Raw genomic sequence first — 22,780 nt, forward strand, 5'->3', positions numbered from 1 at the left:
ATCTATTTAAAAAAATTAACAAAACGGTGTTGGGACCGTGAATTAAAGGAGATTTTTTTGTCTGTGCAGAGCAAATTGTTAGGAGCATTTCCCTACAATATATTCTTGCTAAGTATGCAAGAGCAGATTGTGAGCTGGTGAGAAACTTGAAGTTTGAATCTATTCACCTCATTCTGAACTTACCCTGGAGCATTTCTGCAAGAAATACAATAAGGGACTTTGTCATTTGAAGCATGCTTCTTTAATTAACTGGGAGTTACGTGAACTTTTTTAAAGAGTTGCTAGATAAAGGAGAAAGGAAGGTTCAAACCAGAGTGTTTGCTGCATTACAACTTGTGCAATTTATTTGACACAACCACAGTTGCAAGTGTTCCTGACATTAATGTAAAGAAAGGCAGGTGGAATTGCACAACGAAACCGAAAAGGGAGTAAAGTGAGCAGAACAGAATCTGCAATCACAGCCATATTGAAGCAATACATTTCAGCTTTGAGGTTTCACATTTCCAAACCATAATGGGGAGGGGAGAGCAGGAAGGGTCATGGTAGATGGTACTGCCACAATGGGACTCTATTTAAGAGGATAATATGCAAAAGGAGTTTGGGGCTCTTGTAGTGCATTATTAATATCCCTGTCTCTGAGCCATGAAACCTGGGTTCAAGCTCCACCTGCTCCAGAGGTGTGCAATAACATTCCTCAACAGATTGATTACAAAATATCTACAGAAGGAAATTGGAGAAGCCAGAAAACTACATATGATGGATGCTACTTATTGTGAAAGTGCAGCATTCCGATTTCATGATTCATCAGACATTTATTACTGGGTACCATGAGGACCAGGAGAGACTTATCTCCCAGCGATAGGAGGAAAACTTCTGCAGTTCTCATCAGGAGAAATAGCAGAGGAGATGAATAGCTTGTGTTAAATACACATCAACAACTCAACCAGATATTGACAGGCATGTCACACATAATAGAGATGGTGAAGAAGCCCAACTTGATCATAAGTGGAACAGGAAAAAGAATTGGGAGAATGTTTGCCATGGAGAGAAAATGGCTATGTCTGTGTAGCTCCACGTGTGGCTTTCAAATGAATCCATGCCAGCTGCGTGGACTTTGAATCTAATCATGCTATAATGACCAGAACCCTTGATGAGTGCTGGGAGATTCCGATTAATGTAGTGTAAAGCTGGGCTCTGTAGTGGTGCCATTAAACCATCATTGATTGTTATAAAAACCCAGCTGGTTCCTTAATATCTTTCAGAGAAAGAAATCTGCCATCTCTGCCCGATCGGACCTTCACGTAACTCCAGACCCACAGCAATGCAGTTGGCTTTCAAATGCCCTCTGAAATGGCTTGGAATTCTCTAAGGCCAAGGCCAATAAGGATGAGCAACAAATGCTGCTCTGACCAGCAACAGTCATATCCATTAACATTGACTACTGTACCTTCCCTGGCAAGACCGGTGCAATTTTGAAGTGAATTCCTCCTTCCTCAGATGTGAAGGCATTCCCTGCCTTCCCTACCTCTCCCCGTGCTGTTGTGCTGACTAAGGTTTCCAACAGACAGCAGCCACCACTCGGCCCCAGGCCACATGACAGAGCTGCTCTCTGCCATTGGCCACAGGGCATGGCAACAGCAGCAGACCTGCTGCCTGTAGGTCCCACACCAACAGGTTAGAGCCAGCCTCAAGATACCAGTCAGAGCCAGCATTGGCAGCCACAACCCTCCCCAGCATGTGAGGTGCCCCTGCTAAGTCTAAGCTCACAGCCACCCTCCTCTCCTGCCTCTCCTCTTCTCCCCATCTGTTCTCCCCTCATTCTGTTCCCTGCTCTGCCTCTCCATTCCCCATCTTCTGTCTACCTCTTCCTCCCTACTCCTCTCTGCCTCCTCTCCCCTCACTCCTCATTGCCTTTCCTCTCCCACTTCTCACTGTTTCATCTATTCCCACTCCTCTTTGCTTTGTTTCCTCCCACTCCTCTCCGCCTTTTCTCCCCTCGCTCATATAGTCATAGTGTCATACAGCATAAAAACAAGACCCTTTGGTTCAACCAATCCATGTCAACTATAATCCCAAACTAAACTAGCTCCACCTACCCGTGCTTGATCCATATTCCTCCAAACATTTCTTATTCAGGTATTTGTCTGAATGTCTTTTAAATATTGGAACTGTAACACATCCACCATTTCCTCTGGAAGTCCATTCTACACACAAACTACTCTCTGTCTAAAAAATTGTCCTCATGTTTTTTTATAAACCTTCTCCTCTCAATTTAAAACTATGACTCCTTGTCTTGAAATTCTTCACCCTAGGGAAAAGACACCTACCATTTATCTTATTTGTACTCCTAATTATTTCATATATCTCTATAAGGTCATCCCTCAACTCTTACGCTTAATTTAAAAAAAAAGTCCCAGCCTACTCAGCCTCTCCTTATGACTTTAGCATAGAATTAACATAGAATCCCAACATTGTGGAAATAGGCCATTTGGTCCAACAAGTCTACACTGACCCTCCAAAGAGTAATCCACCCAGATCCATACCTCTCCCCTATTACTCTACATTTACCCCTAACAAATGCACCTAAACCCTCCATTTCTGGCAACATCTTGGTAAATCTTGTCTGAACTATCTATACACAGTATTCTAGAAGAGGCCTCACTAACATCCTGTACAACCTCAACAGAACATATCAACTCCTATACTCAAAGCTGAGCAATGAAGGTGAGCATGCTAAATGCCTTCTGAACCACTCTGTCTACCTGTCACACAAACTTCAAAGAATTATGTATCTGAACCCACAGATGTCTCTGTACTACAACAATAACCAGGGCCCTATTTTTTTAATTGTTTAAGTCCTGCCCTTGTTAATTTTACCAAAATGCAGAACCTCACATTTATCCAAATTAAACTCCATTTGCCACTCTTTAGTCCATTGACCCAATTGATCAAGGTCTCTTTGTAATCTTTCCACTATACAACCAATTTTGGTGATATCTGCAAACTTACTAACCATGCCTTCTATATTCCTGTCTAAATCATTTATGTAAATGGTATAATTGTTTTTTTCCTCTTTGCCTCTTCTCCTCCACTCCGCTTTGTCTCCTTTCCCCTCAGTCATTACTACCTCAGGAGGTGGAAGGCCCGTTTGAAAAATTCTATCAAGCCTTAATTGAAGCCGGTAATAGCCAAAACAAACAAACAGGAGTGTGTCCAGGAACCCTGACCTTCAACACATTTAGCCCTTGGTGATGCTGCAAGTAAGGTAAGTTCTCACAAATCGGGTGTGCATTGTTGGAATTACAGATGGTAAAGTAAAAACCATTTTATAGTGAAACCATATTAATCAAAACTCTGTTGTTTGAAGCTTTGCCTATTTGAGGACTACCTGTATTTCAGTCATCTCAACTGTATGACTGGATGCAGGGGGAACTATTCTCCAAACTGAGGATCCAGAGTAAGGAGTTCATGCCTTAGACTGAGGTATGGATGTACTCCTTTGCTCAGAGGGTGGTGAATTATCTACCATAAAAGGCTGTGAACGTCAAATCACTGAATGTACTTAAGGAAGAAATAGATTTCTAGAAGAGAAAGGTGTCTAGCATTTAAGATCATAAGACGTAGAAACAGGAGAAGGCCATTCAGCCCCTTGAGCCTGCTCTGCCATTTAATAGACAATCTGCGGGCCAAGGGGTATTGGGAGACTGTGGACGTATAGCATTGAGATAGAGAATTCACCATGACCATATTGAAAAGCGGAATAGATTCGATGGACCAAGTGACTCTCTCCAGCTCCCATCTCATATGTTTCCATGTTTATGTTGCAGTATAACTTGTAGCATACCTTTAATGTGAAGATTTGTACCTTTGTCACCATGCAGCTTTGGATCTGAAGGATGTTTTGTATGTTTCTGCAGCCAAGGCAGCAACAATGTGCATTCCTGGACCAAGCTTAAAGTAAGTGCGATGTCCATTCATAAAAACAAGTTCTGTTAACTCAAGTCTTTTTGATCACTAATTTCCCCAGGCCTGCCTTTGGTATCTTTTCCAGTGGTCATAGAATCATGTGGTCATAGAGCCATAGAGACGTACAGCATGGAAACAGACCCTTCGGTCCAACCCATCCATGCCAACCAGATATTCCAACCCAATCTAGACCCACCTGCCAGCACCCGGCCCATTTCCCGGTTGGAGGATTTGAGCTATAGGGAGAGGCTGAACAGGCTGGGGCTGTTTTCCATGAAGCGTCAAGGCTGAGGGGTGACCTTATAGAGATTTACAAAATCATGAGGGGCCTGGATAGGATAAATAGACAAATAGGCTTTCCCTGGAGTGGGGGGAGTCCAGAACTAGAGGGCATAGGTTTAGGGTGAGAGGGGAAAGATATAAAAGAGACCTAAGGGGCAACTTTTTCATGTCAAGGGTGATGCGTGAATGGAGTAAGCTGCCAGAGGAACTCGTGGAGGCTAGTACAATTGCAACATTTAAGAGTCATTTGGATGGGTGTATTTATAGGAAGGATGGTGGATGTACTTTCACAACAACATATTTGTATGAGTAAGTATTTGGCTTTTTGTTGCTCTTAAAATATGTTCTCATCCAATGACATTTATAAAATGACATATAATTTCATAGATGCAGCATTCTTTTGTCATAGCTGAGCATTGTTTGTTGTTCCATAGTGTTGATACTAACTCTGCTGTTTGGTTTGCCCTTTGTGTTGGCTTGTTCAAACCTAACAGCACAGCTGGTGGTCTAATTAATACAATTTGGAGTTGAAAGTCAAATTCAGTCATAGTTGCTACCAGTAATTTTCAGGAAAATCAATTTGGTTCGCTGTTTGCCCTTTAAGGAAAGAAATCTGTTGTCCTTACCTGATCTGGCCTACATGTGACTCTAGACCCACAGTAAGGTGATTAACATTGTCCTTTGAGGTTGTCTAGTGAGCTACTGAGTAGGTGACAAAGGTATTGTTGAGGATTTTGGCCAAGTTAAAGACAACGGTAGCTAGATATAACACAGGTGGAAGAAGAAAGGGTCAAATCTGGAACCTTACTTTGGAAAATCAATGTTGCAGATAATCAGCTTCACCCTGAAATACTGGGCAGATCAGTTGAAAATAGGAATTTTATTGCCTGGCTTTGCAGTTTTCAATACAATTGTTGCTGTCATCTTTTACCTCCAGAAAGAAAAAGCTTTAAAACTTGCAAATGGCACACTCCAGTCCGACTTGTTTTGTTCCAGTACATTCATTTCCAGATATGATTTTTCGTCAAAACTGTTTCTTTTCATTCCATCGTGAGTAAATGCGTGCTACCATGCCAATAGCACTCTCCCATAATTCCAAGACAGGTACAAATCAAAGAAGGAAACAAGGACCAAAAATATAGACTTGGAAAGGAGACAAGAAAGTTGCAAAAAAAAAATTGCAATGTGGAAATAGTGGAAAAAAACACAAGCACAAAACAAATAGTGAAGGGAGGGTGAAGTAAAAATGGAATTTCACTAAATGTTTAAATAATCCACCTTTATTTATCAACTAACCTGACCACTTCAGGAAATGATGGGAAATCCCCATTTGGCCCCTCGGGACTACAACTGTTCCTTCTTTATATTCTTTGTGGTCGAAACAAAGATTTATTTGAACATATCTCAGGTAGACCGAGTTTCGCTAAGTGCACTTGTGAAATATGACCCAGGCAGGTTAAGGGTCACTTTTGTGGCTCATTCTGCCAGCTTTCTAATCTCTAGACTTTATAAAGGAGAGAGAGTGCACCAAAGTCTCATCACAACCTACTGCATAGCTGGTTGGTGACAGAAGTTGTTCTCGATTCCTTCAATCCACAGATTGGCACGATGATTTTGTGCTACGCTGTTATACTCTTGGGAATTATTTGTGAGTATTAATACTATTTATTTTACTGGCATTCATCTGAACCTAGTGCTCAAATATGTTATTCACTGCTACATGCAATTATTTATCTTAAACTCTTCAATTCTCAAAGCCCAGCACACCAATTAAACTTCCTCTGAATTACAAAGTGATACAATTCAAGATAATTCAGTGTTTGATAATGCTTTGGAATTTTTTTGAAGTTATGTAAAGAAGTTTAGCAATGTACATTTCTTGGCTATGTTTTAACAGACAACCCATGTTCTTTCATTGCTGATTCTCTCTACCAAGTCTTTGCTGATGTGTGTTATTACAATTATTTTATTTTCTATATTTATTGCAGCTCTCTTGTGCATTGCTGTCTCGTCTTCATTTCTTCCTTCCTTGCTTCCTTTCTTCCTTCCTTTCTTTTTCTCTCTTATATATTGCAACCATTGCTTTCTCTTACATAATTACTGGTCTTTCACTTCCTTTAGCGTTATTCCTATTACCCACTATCTCACTATCTTTCTCTATTTCCTGTATAACCATGATGTTTTCTACGTCTTCCCTATATAACTGCTGTTCTCTCTCTCCAAGGTCAATTCATTCTTGTTACTCTCTGCTTAAGCTTGATACACTCACTTTCCACTGTATACTCCTATTTTCTCTGTTTTAGGAACATGTGAACATAGGAATTAGGAGCAGGAATATTCAATGCAGCCCTTCAACCCTGCTCCACCATTTAACATGATATTGCTGATGTTATCCTAGTCTCACCTCCACTCTCTTGCCTCCTCCCCATAGCCCTTTATCCCACTATTCCTCAGAAACATATCTATTTCTTTCTTTGATCTGTGGATTGATTCTGCACTCTGGGGCAGTGAGTTCATAAGATTCACAACCCTGTCTCAGTTTTGAACCCACCTTCTATCACTCTATATCTGTGACCTCCACCTTTCTCTACTCTCACTCCCTCTTATTCTTCCTGTATTATGACTGTTCTCCCTCTATTCTCATTCATGTCCATTGGCATGATTGCTCAACGCGCTCCCCAAAACCAAATCATTGCCAAATTGCAGACTGCAAGTCTTTGCTGTGATTGGATTGGTTACCGTATTTCCTACATGTTACATTGTAACGCATGCTGGGTTGTTCTGAGCTTTTGAAATGGCAAGTAACTGTAAAACTTCCTTTATTTTAATTTTCTCTTTTTTCTCTTTTCCACCTGCATAATAGCTGTGTATAATATCTCTCTATTGTATAATCAATACCTTTCAATCACTTATATAAATGTTCTGTCACTTTCAAATATAATTACTTTGTTTTAAGCCTTTTTCTTTCTCACCTGTTAAATGCTACTTTCAATATTCACATTTATAATCAATGTCCTGTAATAATAAGCATGGTGCTCTTTGTCCCCCATCCCCATTATGTTCTGAGCCATATACAATGGCTAGACTCTTGATCTTTCTCTCTTTACTTTTATTTCTACATCAATGTTGTAATTGTTATTAAATTTTCTTTTCCAGCCCTTTCATTTGCCGGTATGTCAAATATCACATGGTGTACAATCTCTGAAGCAGAATTATCAAAATGCAACGATTTGGGAAAGGAAATGACACAAGAACCCTTTATCTTCCAATGTATAAAGAAAGACGATGATGAAGCCTGTCTGACTGCTATCAAGGTCAGGCTTTACTCTATTTAGATGTAGTCTAATAATTTTGTTATAGAGTTACCAAGCCTACAGAAGCAGATGTATGCAAATCCGTGGCAGTAGCTCCAATATTATAATTCACCAATACCCACAGGATAACTGTACACATGCTTGCAGATTCTCTGTTTAACTGAATGAGGTTCTGGTACTGGAGAAACTTGCTCAGTGAGAATGGCCGAGTGTGTACTTGACATTCTTCATCAGGTGTGGTGTTGGAAAAGCGCTGCAGGTCAGGCAGCATTCAAGGAGCAGGAGAGTCAATGTTTCGGGCATAAGCCCTTCATCAGGAATGTAGAGGGGCGTGGCCAAGGGGGCTGAGAGGTAAATGGGAGTGGGTAGCTAATGGGGGGAGGGTTAATGCAGGGTTTAATAGATAAGTGGGGGGAAGGTAGCTAAGAAGGCGATAGGTGGATGAAGGTGGGGCTGATGGTGATAGGTCAGAGCGGAGGGTGGAGCAGATAGGTGGGAAGGAAGATGGACAGTTAGGACAGTTCAAGAGGGCGGTGCCAAGTTGGAGGGTTGGATCTGAGATAAGGTGGGGGAAGGGAAATGAGGAAACTGGTGAACTTGACATTGATTCCATGTGGTTGGAGAGCCCCAAGGTGGAAGATGAGGTGTACTTCTTCCAGGTGTTGGTTGGCTTGGCTTTGGTGGTGGAGGAGGCCCAGGACTTGCGTGTCCTTAGCGGAGTGAGAGGGGGATTTGAAGTGCTCAGCCACAGGGCAGTGGGGTGGTTTGGTGCATGTGTCCTGGAGATGTTCTTTGAAATGTTCCGCAAGTTGGTGTCCTGTCTCCCAAGTGTACAGGAGACCAAATCAAGAGCAGCGGACACAGTAGATGATGTGTGTGGAGGTACAGGAAAATCTCTGTTGGATGTGGAAGGATCGTTTGGGGACTTGGACACATGTGAGGGGGGAGGTGTGGGCACAGGCTGTACACCTCTTGCAGGGCCAAGGGAAGTTGCTGGAAGTGGAGAGTGTGTTGATGGGGGGCATGGACCGAATGAGGGAGTCGCGGAGGGAATGTTCTCTGCGGATTGCTGAAAGGGGTAGGGAGTGAAATATATCTCTGGTAGTGGGGTCTGACTGTAGAAATGGTGGAGGATGATGCGTTGTATCTGGAAATTGCTGGGGTGGAAGGTGAGGACCAGGAGTGATCTGTCGTTGTTGCGATTGGAGGGGTGGGATTCAAGGGGAGAGGTTGGGGAAGAGGAGAAGATGCATTGGAGAGCATTGTTGACCAACTGGGAGGGGAAATTGCTGTTCCTGATGTAGGAGGCCACCTGGGATTTCCTGGAGTGGAATTGCTCCTCCGGGGCACAGATGTGACAGAAGCGGAGGGATTGGGAATAAGGGATAGCATTTTTACAGAAAGCAGGGTGGGAGGAGGTGTAATCCAGGTAGCTGTGGGAGTTGGTGGGTTTGAAGTAGATGCCCATGTTGAGTCGGTCTCCAGAAGTGGAAATGGAGAGGTGCAGGGAGGGGAGGGACGTGTCCTAGATGGTCCAGATGAAGTTGAGGTCAAGGTTGGAAGGTGTTTGTGAAGTTGATGAACTGTTCAACCTCCTCGTGGGAGCATGAAGTGGTGCCGTTACAGTCATTGATGTAGCGGAGGAAAAGGTGGGGAATGGTAATGGTATACCTGCAGAAGATGGACTGTTCCACATACCTGACGAAGAGACAGGCATTGTGGGGGCCCATGTGGGTGCCCATGGCTATCCCCTTTGAACTGTCCATCTTCCTTCCCACCTATCCGCTCCACCCTCCGCTCCCCTATTTTCAACACTCCCAACATCACCTACCAATTGCATTCCCAGCTACCTGCCCCCCAGCTCCACCTCCACTCCCCTATTTACCTCCCAGCCCCCTTGGCTCCCCCACCCCACATTCCTGATGAGGGGCTTATGCCTGAAACGTCGACTCTCCTGCTCCTCGGATGCTGCCTGACCTGCTTGTTTTTCCAGCGCCACTCTTTTTGACTCTGATCTCCAGCATTTGCAGTCCTCACTGTCTCCTATTCTTCATCAGGCTTCATTTCTGACATCCTTCGAGATCATGGCTCGCTGACTTTTGTCATTGCAGCCAATACCTCAGTATTATCTCAACCTGTTTTGAGCTGTCGGCGTATTTCATATTTTATCTCTTACTTGCTGTGCACACATGACCAGGAAATGCAAATCTGAATGAGACAGCAGCTCTTAAAATGCTGTAATGTGTTCGAAGTGCTGGTGGGGATGGGAGGATTGTGGAGGTGCGGAGGTGAAATCAGAAACGTGGATTGATAACCTTGAAAGCCGAGTGGTGGGTAATCACCTCTGACTCATATTCTGAGGTGTTCGTAATTAGATACCACATAGGTTATGGAATTGATATAACAGTGTCTGTAATGCTGATCTTGGGTGGTGCTTTCCTCTCACCATCAGCCTGCTAAACATGGTGTGCTTGGTTCTGTTGATGCCTCTTTCCCACAGCAACTGTTTGCTGCCTCTACATTCACATTCATTCATTTTATGGCACCTTTTCACAATTTATTCTGCCCATCTCAAAGCTTACATTGTTGAATCACTGAATCCAAATTTGGCCTCAGTCATTGATGTGGTGATTGTGATTGCAGTTCACTCACTTTGTTAGCAATGTAGGGATGAGCTTTTATTTATTGACTGCATTTCTTCTAACTGAGTAATGGGAGTAGATAGTTGCTGTCTGTCATTGTCCACCTTTCTTCTGCTTCTTTTTTCATATCTGTTCTGCTATTCAATATGACCTTGAATAACCTTGCTCCCCATATTGCTTGGTTTCCCAAGAGATTAACAGTCTGTCTATTTTAGCCTCAAGCTGCCAGAGGAAGTGGTGGAGGCTGGTAACATTTAAAAGTCATTTGGATGGGTATATGTATAGGAAGGGTTTGGAGGAATAGGTGCTGGGAGCTGGCAGGTGGGACTAGATTGGGTTGGGATATCTGGTTGGCATGGATGGGCTGGACCGAAAGGTCTGTTTCATTGCTGTTCATCTTTACAACTCTATGACTAAATGATAGCACATTCATAACTTCCTGAGTAGAGAATCACCTTTTGAGAAAATTAATTTCTCCTTATCTCTATCCTAAAAAATCGATTGCTGATCTGAAGCTGTGTCCAGTTGTTCTAGACTCAGATAATTCAGAATGGAGATCAGAAAAACAACTTTGCACTCAGGGCACAATAGAAATTTTCATGGAAGGGTCAGTCAATCTGAAATGTTAACACTGATTTCTCTCCATAGATACAGCCAGACCTGCTGAGCTTTTCCAGCAATTTTTGTTTTTGTTTGTGATAGAAATTCTCTTCTCTCAAATCCACAGATGCTCAGTCAATTGCAACATTTAAGACAGGCATAGATTTTTGTTTTGGTAATGATATTCATAGAATCGTAGAATCCCTACAGTGTAGGGATTTGTCCCAACAAGTCCACACTGACCCTCCAAAGAGTATCTCACCTAGACCCATTCTCCTATCTGATTACTCTACATTTCCCCTGACTAATGCACCTAACCTTCACATCCTGAGCACTATATGCAACTTAGCACTGCCAATTCACCTAACTTGCACCTCTTTGGCTGTGGGAGGAAAACAGAGTACCCGGAGGAAACCTGCACAGACATAGGGAGAATGTGCAAACTCCACATAGACAGTCACCTGAGGCTGGAATTGATCCCAAGTCCTTGGCCTATTGAGGCAGCAGTGCTAACCACTGAGCCACCAGGGAAAAAGCCAATAGTTGCTTCCTGAAGCTGAGAGACTGATCAGTCATGATCTAACACAATGGTTCTTGACGGGTGGTCTGCAAACCAACGATAATTCACAAGGGTCTTCTAAATGCAAGCTCCTGATGTACAATGCCATCATCAAGCGAACCGTAAATTCCTAATATCACACAACTAGACTGGCTGCCATGTCAGTGAGACAAGTCCCAACCACCTGATGAAGGAGCAGTGCTCTGAAAGCTAGTGCTTCCAAATAAACCTGTTGGACTATAACCTGGTGATGTGTGATTTTTAAGTTTGTACACCCCAGTCCAACACCGGTGTCTCCGAATCAAGTCTTTGTAAGTGTGAGTAACATGAAGGCAGTTTTCTGAGCAAGGTATCTGTTATAACAAGCAACTATGGATTTTCAATACTCAATGGGGCTGTTATCAAGGAAGGGGAATCTGATGAACCCAGATTGCAGCATGAGACTGAACCTCCATTGCTTGGAATCAGACATTGCCTCCTTCGTGTCTCAACAAAGGAGCTTCTATCTTGCCATTACTTCTGATGAGAGTCAAACTAAAGTGGGTGGAGTAACGCTGCTTAGTAGTCCATTGGACCAGCCTTCCCTCCCTTTGCCCCCTTGCACAAGTGATCAACACATGCCCGTTTGAGAACACTGAACGTCAGTGGCCCTGGATGACTAATTCTGCTACTGATACTTTTCTACATTTCTAGCTCATGCAGGATTTCTGGAGAGGCGGGAATACAATTAATAGGAACAAAGGAAGTGATGTACTCAATCACTGCATTGAGTGGAAGGAAGGCACTTGTTTTATGTTAACACTGTGCACATTTCTCATTCTCAGAATAGAGAAGCAGATGCTATAACTGTGGATGGTGGAGATATCTACAAGGGAGGCCTAGAGCCTGAACCACGCCTGAAACCAATTGCAGCCGAGAATACCACAGGTAATCGCTTATGAAATGCTGACAGCAAATGATTGTGATGCCTGCATTTTATGAATAATACTAATTATAAAATGACTAACCCCCTGAATCTGCTGAGATGCATCTGTTGAGGACTAAGATGAGGAGAAATATCTTCATTGAGAGATTGTTCAGCCTATAGAATTCTCTGCCAAGTGGTTGAGGCCAAAACATTGAATGTTTTCAAGAAAGAATTGGGTACAGTCTTTAGGGCTAAAGGGATCAAAAGGTATGGGGGAAAAAGAGGGGACACGAGTACTGAGTTGAATGATCAGCCATGATCATAATGAAGTAGACTTGAAGGGCCAAATGGCCTACTCTTGCCTATAATTTCTATATTCATGTCTTCCAATGGCACCCACAGTTCTTATACTACCCAGATCTGACTTCTATTGCCAAAGTAGAACCCAACACACCATCACTGTCTGATCACATGAGGCACTGTGAATTGTGAGACCAATGTTTTGTCTGTAATTAAGAAAGGTTTGACTTGGCGGCATCTGACGTGACCATCAATCAGGCGTGACAGTTGCAACTCACAGATATGTGAAATCACCAAATGGGAATGCTGATTTCAGCAATCTCCAATTGTGAACTCCTGCTCTGACCGCCTGCTTCCCTTTTTATTGAGAATTATTGCTGCATCTTTTATCTTAGACGGATCTCTGTAAAACCCTAACTGTTGCTGTGTATCATTTCCTTGTCCTGAGAATGGCAATTGGTGCACTGCTCCAACATAGACCTTCTCAATTTGAAGCCAGCTGAGGGATTTCTGCATGTGGTCATTTTTAGGGTTTCAATAATGCATTGTAAAGAACAGTATTTCAATTAGACTTTGAGACTGTGTTATAACCATTGAGGAGTAGGTAATGGGTAGCTGAATCCCATTTCTTATCTAAAATGAAGATGTCTGTGCCAATCTTTATAATAAAGGCAGCTAGCCTGGTAATAAAAGAGTTGCAGATACATAAATATTTTCTAACTTGACCACAACCTGGATATATGATGCATGTGAACATAGAAAAATGACAAGCCAAGGCCAGTTTTTCCATCATACTTCACCCACACTCATGGTGGTTGGACTATTATAATGCAAAAATTCCCATCTTTCAGCCACTATGTAATCCCTTGGGAGGAAGAAAGATCCCACAGCTAATGAAGGAAAACAAAATCTGGGCAATTTCTGTCTGTAATTCCAACTAAACAGCAGTTGTAATAGCCTTTGACAGATTGCAATCAATCATTTTGTTCGATGTGGAGGTGCTGGTGTTGTACTGAGGTGGACATAGTTAAAAGTCACACAACACCAGGTTATAGTCCAACAGGTCTATTTGAAAGTACAAGCTTTTGTACAGCAATCTAGGTTTGTTCAATATATCGTTTCAGTTGCATGACACCGTGATCTTTTGCTATAAGTCCTGTATCTTATGATCCTGCTCCACAACTACCTGATGAAGGAGCACCGCTCCGAAAGTTTGTACCTCCACGTAAGCCTGTTGGACTGTAACTTGGTATGGTATGATTTTTAACTTCATTTTTTCTCAATTCTCTGTATTTCATTTTTTAAGGCACCAAGTGTTATTATCACTTCAAATTTGTTTCCAGAGCTATTTTCAAAGTTTTTGAGTGCCTTATTCTCTCAGCTCTACTATACATTTACAATAAAAATCAATGCAGTACAGGCATGGGCAGTGATTCCAATATGATTGAGATTGCATTGTATATTACAGAGGGCTCCTGTTATTATGCTGTAGCAGTAGTAAAGCAAAGGAGTGACTTTGGCTTCCACGATCTACTGGGCAAAAGATCCTGTCACACTGGCATTGGTAAATCTGCTGGCTGGATCATCCCAATAGGAACCATTCTGAGATACAACTTGACGTCTTGGAATAGAATGTCTCCAATTGAGGAAGGTAAAATGTTGTCTTTCTTTGTTAAAAGCTTTGCAAATTTAATAACGTTTGAGTTATTTTGTCCGATTTCATTTGTGGAGAATTGAGCTTAGTTGTTGGGAGACAGATTTCACATAACTTTGATGCACGTTAATGTGTTACCTCCTGGTAAAAGGCATGCTGAGTATGGTGAATGAAATAGAATCTCAAAATGAGATAGAAAAAAATAACTGGGAGTAATGGTACATCTGTCAATATGTAGTTCACATGGAGGAATGATTATAAAGTTAATCTGGTTGTATGATATGGAAATAGTTCAACATTTTCAAAACTTCTTTCTATAATGGGTCTGTCATTCGATTCTCCTTCAGTGAAGATTATTGGTACTGGCCAGTCTAACATAAATATTTCAATCCAGAAAAATATCTTTCTCTTGTTATTTCTAGACCTCTTTTATTCTCTCTATCCCTTTGATTTTGCTTTCTTTCCTTTGTTTCTCATTTATTTACTTTCTTTTCTTATTTCTTTACTTTTCTTATTCCTTCTGTTTTGCCTCCCTTACCTTCCATCCCTTTGGTCTCATACTTTTCTATACCCATCTTCCATTTCTGTCTCTAGATTAGATTATCTACAGTGTAGAAACAGGCCATTCAGTCCAATAAGTCCACACCGACCCTCTGAAGATTAACCCACCCAGACCCATTTCCCTTTGACTAATGCAATGAATACTATGGACAATTTAGTGTGGCCAATTCACCTGACCTGCACATCTTTGGATCATGGGAGGAAACCCACGCAGTCACAAGGAGAATGTTCAAACTCCACACAGTCAGTCACTCAAAGCCAGAATCGAACCTGGGTCCCTGGCACTGTGAGGCAGCAGTGCTAACCACTGAGCCACTGTGCCACCTCATTCTTTCTGCTTCTCGCTACAACCTTATTCTTTTCTTTTTGTCTTCTATATCCTTTCTTTGTTCTACTTTTAATCTCACTCTCCTTCTGTCCATCAGCTTTTGTTCTTTCTTTAATCATCCTTTCTTTCCCCTTCTTTCCTGCTCTCTTTCTTTCCTCTGTATTTCATGGGAATCATTAGCAAGTCCAACATTTATTGCCCTTGAGAAGGTGATGCTGAGCTGTCTTCTTAAACTGATGTAGTTCATGTGGTATGCATGTGCCATTTTGACCCAGTAACTTGGAGAGGATGATGCTCCAATGTGTCTATTTCCCTTCCCCATTTCATAGAATCCCGACAGTACAGAAGCAGGCTATATCAACCTTCCAAGGATTATCCCACCCAAACCCACGCCATCCTACCCAATCCCTGTAACCTTGCATTTCCCTGCCTAATCCTGCACATCCCTGGAGACTATGGGCAATTTAGCGTGGCCAACCCACCTAACCCGCACGTCTTAAGACTGTGGGAGGAAACCAGGGTACCTGGCTGAAACCCACACAGACACGGGGTGAATGTGCAAATTCCATACAGACAGCTACTCAAGGGCAGAATTGAACCCAGGCCTCTGGCAGGAAACAGTGCTAACCACTGATCCTCTATGTCATTTAGATGGCACAATTTGTGGTTTGTGAGGCGCTGTTGAAAAAGCCTTGGTGAAGTGCAGCCATATACCTTATAGAGATGTTTGTCTCTCTCTGTCAATGCTATTTTTAAAAATCTTTTTCTGTGTTTCTTTTTCTCTTCCTACTTCTCTCTAATCTCAGCTTTAGCTGGTTATTACAAAGTAACTTTTTTTTTGTAATTCAATCATTATTTGCTTTTGTCTCTCTCCAGATCTTTGTTTTGCTTTCTTTCATCTTGCCTCTATTTTTTCCTGTCTTTTGTTCCATTTTATTCCCTCCTTTTCTTTCCTGCTTCTCTATTTCTACTAGAGTTATAGAGTCAAAGATATGTATAGCAGGGAAACAGACCCTTTGTGCCAACTCATTCATGCTGACCAGATATCCCAAATTAAATTATTTCCATTTGCCAGCATGTGGCCCATATCCCTTTAAACCTTCCCTATTTATGTCCCCATCCAGACGCCCTTTAAATGCTGTAACTGTACTAGCCCCCACCACCTCCTCTGGCAGCTCATTCCATACATCCACCACTCTCTGCATGAAAAAAGGTGCTCCTTAGATCCCTTTTAAATGTTTTCTCTCTCACCTTAAACCTATGCCATCTAGCTTTGGACTCCCCTACCCTGAGAAAAAGACTTTGGCTATTTACCTTATCCATGCTCCTCATGATTTTATAAACCTCTATAAGGTCACCTCTTAGTCTCTGATGGCCCAGGAAAAATAGCCCCAGTCTATTCAGCTTCTCCCTATAGCTCAAACCCTCTAACCCTAGCAACATCATTGCAAATATTTTCTGTACTTCTTCAAGTTTTACAATGTCTTTCCTGTAGCAGGGAGACCAGAATTGAACACACTTATCCTAAAGTGGCCTAACCAATGTTCTGTACAGCCATCCAACTCCTATACTCAATGCACTGACTAATAAAGGAGAGCATACCAAACACCTCCTTCATTTCCCTGTCTACCTGTGACTCTACTTGCAGGAAATTATGAACCTGTACTCCAAGGTCTCTTTGTAAGCCAACACTCCCCAAGACCTTACCATTAAGTGTATAAGTCCTGCCTTGATTTACCTTACCAAAATGCAGCACCTCACATTTATCTAAATGAAATTTCATCTGCCACTCCTTGGCCCGTTGGCCCATCTGATCAAGGTCATGCTGTACTCTGAGATTAGCTTCTTTGCTTTTGAGCTGATTTTTTTTCTTTGAGGAGATGGTTGAATGGGAGCAAAAGGGTGGGTGAACAAGCTGTGATGGGACCAGATGAGGTTGTTGAACATGGGATAGGAAGTAAACTGGATCTTCAGGCTAACAGTGGGAGGGATTATACCATGGCTGTCACTGGAGCAATGGACATTTGGAACAATAAACTGGGGTTTACACACCAGAAAGCAAAAGTGAGAACTGCAGATGCTGGAAACCAGAGTTTAGATTAGAGTGGTGCTGGAAAAGCACAGCAGGTCAGGCAGCATCAGAGGAGCAGGAAAATCGACGTTTTGGGCAAAAGCCCTTTGTCAGGAATCTTGACGAAGGGCTTTTGCCCGAAACGCCGATTTTCCTGTCCTTGGATGCTGCCTGACCTGCTGTGCTTTTCCAGCACCACTCTAATCTAAACTCTTTGTACACCAGAAGCCTATTCTAATTAAGACCTTGGTTTACTATAATGAAGTATTTGTCTTTCAGTTCCTGTTTAAGTGTTTGCTCAGCCATGCATGGCAATCTTTTCACTTACACATTTGTTTACATTTTGCTTCCAGTTGTACAAAAGTTCTTCGCCTCCAGCTGTGTCCCCGGTGCCAGTCCAGATTTCCCTGAGCTGTGTGCACTGTGCAACGGAACAGGGGAGAACCATTGCAAGAGATCACATGTTGAACCCTACTACGATTACTCTGGAGCATTTCAGTAGGTATTCCTCATATCGGAAGGCAGGGTTTACCGGAACTGTCTCTAGAGTAGCAAATTTGGTTTCTCTGGTTATTAATTACTTGGTATTGTAGAGCAATGAATATCATGGAATCACAATATCATGATCACGAGAGGACTGAAATAAAAACAAAGAATACGCAAATATTCCTCAGGTCAGGCAGCATCTGTGGAGCAGGAAGTGTATGAACATGCAATCTAAAGTCAGGAATAGCCTTCTCTTCATTCATTATAGTAATGGGTGCTCTGGTTGTGAACTGAAGTCCACTTAATTGCCTACACCCAACATTCTTTAACTCCATCATTCATCAAGAATCTGTCTATATCTGCCTGAGAAACATTCAATGAGCCTGCCTCCAACATTCCTTTATGAAGAGTCTTCAGTCTCAAATGGGAGATCCCTTTTTAAACTGTCTCCCATTCTCTCAAGGTAAAGGAACCATAATTTTAGCACCCACCCTGTCAAGACCACTCAGATCACATATGTTTCAGTAAAATCGCCTTTCACTCTTCTGAACTCCTTTCGACTCATCTCTCCAGACATTCTCCACAAGTCAACCCCCTCATCCCGGGAATTGATAATGTGAACCTTCTCTGCACTGCATCAGAGCAATTATGTTCTTTCTTTAAAAGGGCAAACTTTCTTTAAAAGGTACACAGTACTCCAGATGTGGTCTCACAACACTGTACACAATGACAGCAAGACATTCCTTCCAATTAAATTCTTTTATCCCTGCAACAAGTGACAACATTCCATTTATATTCTTAATCACTTGCTTGCCAACATGTTAACTTTTCGTGATTCATGCTCCAGGACACTCAGATCCCTCTGTACCTCAGTTCTGTAATCTCTTTCCATTTAAATAATCCAGTTATACAGCACAGAATCAGACTCTTCAGTCCAACCAGTCTATGGTGAAAATAATCCCAAGCTAAACCAGTCCCACCTGCCTGCTCCTGGCCCATATCCCTCCAAACCTTTCCTATTCTTGTACTTATCCAAATGTCTTTAAACCATTCTAATTGTGGCTGCTTTCTTATTCTTCATGCCAAGTTCATTTTTTTTCCCCACGTTATGCACCATTTGCTAAATGTTTGTTCATTCACTTTACTAATCTACATCCCTTTGTAACCTCCTTCAGTTTTCTTCACAACTTACTTCATTACCTACTTTTGGGTCATCAACATATCTATCCGCCATCCATTCAGTATCTCTTTCCAGTCACTGATGTAAATTGTAAATAGTTGATGCCTTGGGATTGATCCCTGTGACATTCTACTTGTTATATCTTGCCAGTCATAAATGATCCATTTATGCCAAGATTCTGTATCCTATAAACTCAATGTAACAGATCTGTTACAACCTAATATGTTATGCTGTACACCAGAGCTCTTATTTTGTTTAGTCATGTTCAATGTGGCATCTTGTCAAGACCTTTTGGAAATCTAAGTCCACCACAACAACAGATTTCTCTTTATCTATAATTGCTTGTAGCTTGACCAGGTCAAGTTTCTTTTTCTTTTTCATTGGTTTCTGCACGATCTGCTTCAGGCCCAGTCTGACAGATATGACCTGACAGCCTAATCATTAGTGCTGCTACTAAGCTTTATAAACAGCTCTTTATATCCCAAAACCCGAACTGTGATTTTCCATTTTTTCCAATCTTTGCCTCCTGGTGTATTCCTGTAACCCCCCTTCCTTTAGTTGCAATTCTGTTGTATAGATATTATTCTGGAACTCCCTACCAAAGACCATTTACTGTTTTACTGCTTTAAGTTAAAAGATATTTCTTTACGGAAGATTTTGGCCACCCTGTAACCAACAAAACTCCACCACTGACCCGTGACCCCACTTCTTTCTCTCTCTTTTTAGATTAGATTAGATTAGATTAGATTCTCTACAGTGTGGAAAAAGACCCTTAGGTCCAACTAGTCCACACTGACCCTCTGAAGAGTAACCCACCCAGATCCATTCCCCTTATTTACCCCTGACTAATGCACTAACGCTATGGGCAATTTAGCACAACCTGATGGCATTTTTCAACAAGTTACTACTTAAATGCAAGTTGTCATACCCAACCACGGATTACTTCTTGAAAGTTTGAAGGAGCCTTCCTTTCTGTATTGTACCTCATCTGGCTGCTGGTGTGAGGGGAGCCGAAATGGGACTTTGTCATTTGATTTTAAGAAAAAAGTATTCATTCAGGAGATGTGGGCCAGCATTTAACGCCCATCCATAATTGCCCCGAGAAGCTGGTGAGCTGCCTTTGTCCACTTGGTAAATAAGTTTGTAATTTGCTCTTAATGACTTACTGGTCTGTATGGTTGCATCCTTCTAGATGTTTGAAAGACGATGCTGGTGATGTGGCCTTTGTAAAACATAGCACAGTGCCAGGTAGGTGGATCTGAACAAACCACTTGAGCCCTTCTCTTAGACAAAGATTGTTTTACAGCTGGTGAGCAAAGAGAAACCTCAGCATGGGGTTGGAAGGGGAGGCAAATGGGGGAGGTATGCAGGAAGCCTTGACCACAGTCATGTGGAGTCTGGAGGTCAAAAGGGATGCCATCTTAAGTACGTTGACTTTGCCTTTATCTCACAAGGATACACTGATCTGCATCAAAGTGTTCTCTAGGTCAGTCATCACAGTGATGATAGCAAAAGGGATCATGAATGTAGGGAACCCCATTCAAAGCTGCTTCAGTTCTCACCCACTGCATTTGCCAGAACCCCATGTGCCACCTTGTCTCCTGAGGGCTGCATCTACAGTTGCTGGTGGAACAGTTTTCAATGGGGTCCTAACTAGCAAGAGATATGAGCAGTCTGCCTCCACGTCTGCTGATACCATGGGAGTTATACAATGGAATGGGAGAAGTTAAAATTTTTGCAATTGCACAAGTGAGTGAGTGATAAAAAATGTGATAAAAGACTGTTTGATTAAATTTCATCAAGGCTATTCTTTGGAATCACTTTCCTATCTTGCCCGTTTCATTGCTCTTTAACTTCTTTGGTGTTGAACAGGAAACTATCAAATAGTGGGGACCAATGAATGATGGGGACAGGAGTGATCTTTAGGATTGTTTTGTATCAAAATTAGTGGCAGAAGGACTGAGAAGACCCACCATAATATGTTCTTCTAATTTAATTCATCACTCCAACTTAATGCAGTCCTGAATGTTGGGTAGCATACCAGCTGGTGCATATTACGACCTGCCCCTGATGTTAGGTGTGACTGTACACAGGTTTGCATCTGTGATTGGTCTCAGTGACTTGTGACAATGAAATTGTGTTGTGACTGTGTCAGTGTGCTGTATCTGTGACTGTAACAGTGTGTTGTCTCTGTGATTGTATCAGTGTGTTGTCTTTGTGACTATATCAGTGTGTTGTCTCTGTGACTGTAACAGAATGCTGTCTTGGTGACTGTTTCAGTGTGTTGTCTATGTGACTGTATCAGTTAGTTGTCTCTGTGATTGTATCAGTGTGTTGTCTCTGTGACAGTATCAGTGTGTTGTCTCTGTGACTGTAACAGTTTCTTGAATCTGTGATTGTAACAGTGTGTTGACTCTGTGACTGTATTAGTGTGTTGTATCTGTGACTGTAACAGTGTGTTGTCTCTATGGCTGTATCAATGTGTCGTCTCTGTGACTGTAACAGTGTGTCATCTCTGCGACTGTAACAGTGTGTCGTCTCTGTGACTGTGTCAGTTTGTTGACTCTGTGACTGTATCAGTGTGTTGTCTCTGTGACTGTATCAGTTTGTTGTCTCTGTGACAGTAATGGTTTGTTGTCTCTGTGACTGTATCGGTGTCTTGTGTCTGTGACTGTAATAGTGTGTTGTCTCTGTGACTGTAATAGTGTGTCGACTCTGTGACTGAAACAGTATGTTGTCTGTGTGACTGTAACTTTGTTGTCTGTGTGACTGTAACAGTGTGTCGACTCTGACTGTAACAGTATGTTGTCTCTGTGACTGTATCAGTGTGTTGTGTCTGTGACTGTAACAGTGTGTCATCTCTGTGATTGTATTAGTATGTCATCTCTGTAACTATAACAGTGTGTCGTTTCTGTGACTGTACCAATGTGTCGGCTCTGTGACTGTATCAGTGTGTCGACTCAGTGACTGTATCAGTGTGTTGACTCTGTGACTGTAACAATTTGTTCTCTCTGTGACTGTAACAGTGTGTTGACTCTGTAATTGTATCAGTGTGTTGTCTCTGTGACTGTAATTGTGTGTTGTCACTGTGACAGTAACAGTGTGTTGTCTCTGTGACAATAACAGTGTATTGTCACTGTGACAGTAACTGTGTTGTCTCTGTGACAGTAACAATGTGTTGTCTCTGTGACTGTAACAGTGTGTTGTCTCTGTGACTATAACAGTGTGTTGTCTCTGTGACTGTGTCAGTGTGTTGTCTCTGTAACTGTAACAGTGTGTCGACTCTGTGACTGTAACAGTATGTTGTCTCTGTGACTATAACAGTATGTTGTCTCTGTGACTGTAACAGTGTGTTGTCTCTGTAACTGTAACAGTGTGTCGTCTCTGTGACTGTAAGTGTGTCGACTCTGTGACTGTAACAGTATGTTGTCTCTGTGACTGTAACAGTGTGTTGTCTCTGTGACTGTGTCAGTGTGTTGTCACTGTGACTGTAACAGTGTGTTGTCTCTGTGACTGTAACAGTGTGTTGTCTCTGTGACTGTGTCAGTGTGTTGTCACTATGACTGTAACAGTGTGTTGTCACTGTGACTGTAACAGTGTGTTGTCTCTGTGACTGTGTCAGTGTGATGTCTCTGTGACTGTGTCAGTGTGTTGTCTCTGTAACTGTAACAGTGTGTCGACTCTGTGACTGTAACAGTATGTTGTCTCTGTGACTATAACAGTATGTTGTCTCTGTGACTGTAACAGTGTGTTGTCTCTGTAACTGTAACAGTGTGTCATTTCTGTGACTGTAAGTGTGTCGACTCTGTGACTGTAACAGTATGTTGTCTCTGTGACTGTAACAGTGTGTTGTCTCTGTGACTGTGTCAGTGTGTTGTCACTGTGACTGTAACAGTGTGTTGTCTCTGTGACTGTGTCAGTGTGTTGTCA

At 42.1% G+C, this 22,780-nt stretch overlaps 1 protein-coding gene across 1 annotated transcript in view; it reads left to right on the forward strand.

Moving 5' to 3' along the window:
- Positions 1-22,780, forward strand: part of LOC132821366 (uncharacterized) — a 120,215-nt gene that overhangs the window by 64,324 nt on the left and 33,111 nt on the right. Inside the window, exons 17-22 of the mRNA XM_060833948.1 lie at positions 5,819-5,896; positions 7,405-7,562; positions 12,188-12,290; positions 14,039-14,221; positions 17,538-17,682; positions 20,043-20,098. Of these exons, the coding sequence (XP_060689931.1) occupies positions 5,819-5,896; positions 7,405-7,562; positions 12,188-12,290; positions 14,039-14,221; positions 17,538-17,682; positions 20,043-20,098 (723 nt within the window). The remainder of the gene's footprint in view (positions 1-5,818; positions 5,897-7,404; positions 7,563-12,187; positions 12,291-14,038; positions 14,222-17,537; positions 17,683-20,042; positions 20,099-22,780) is intronic.

The sequence above is a fragment of the Hemiscyllium ocellatum genome, chromosome 13 (assembly GCF_020745735.1).
Source record: "Hemiscyllium ocellatum isolate sHemOce1 chromosome 13, sHemOce1.pat.X.cur, whole genome shotgun sequence".
Classification (NCBI taxonomy): Eukaryota; Metazoa; Chordata; class Chondrichthyes; order Orectolobiformes; family Hemiscylliidae; genus Hemiscyllium; species Hemiscyllium ocellatum.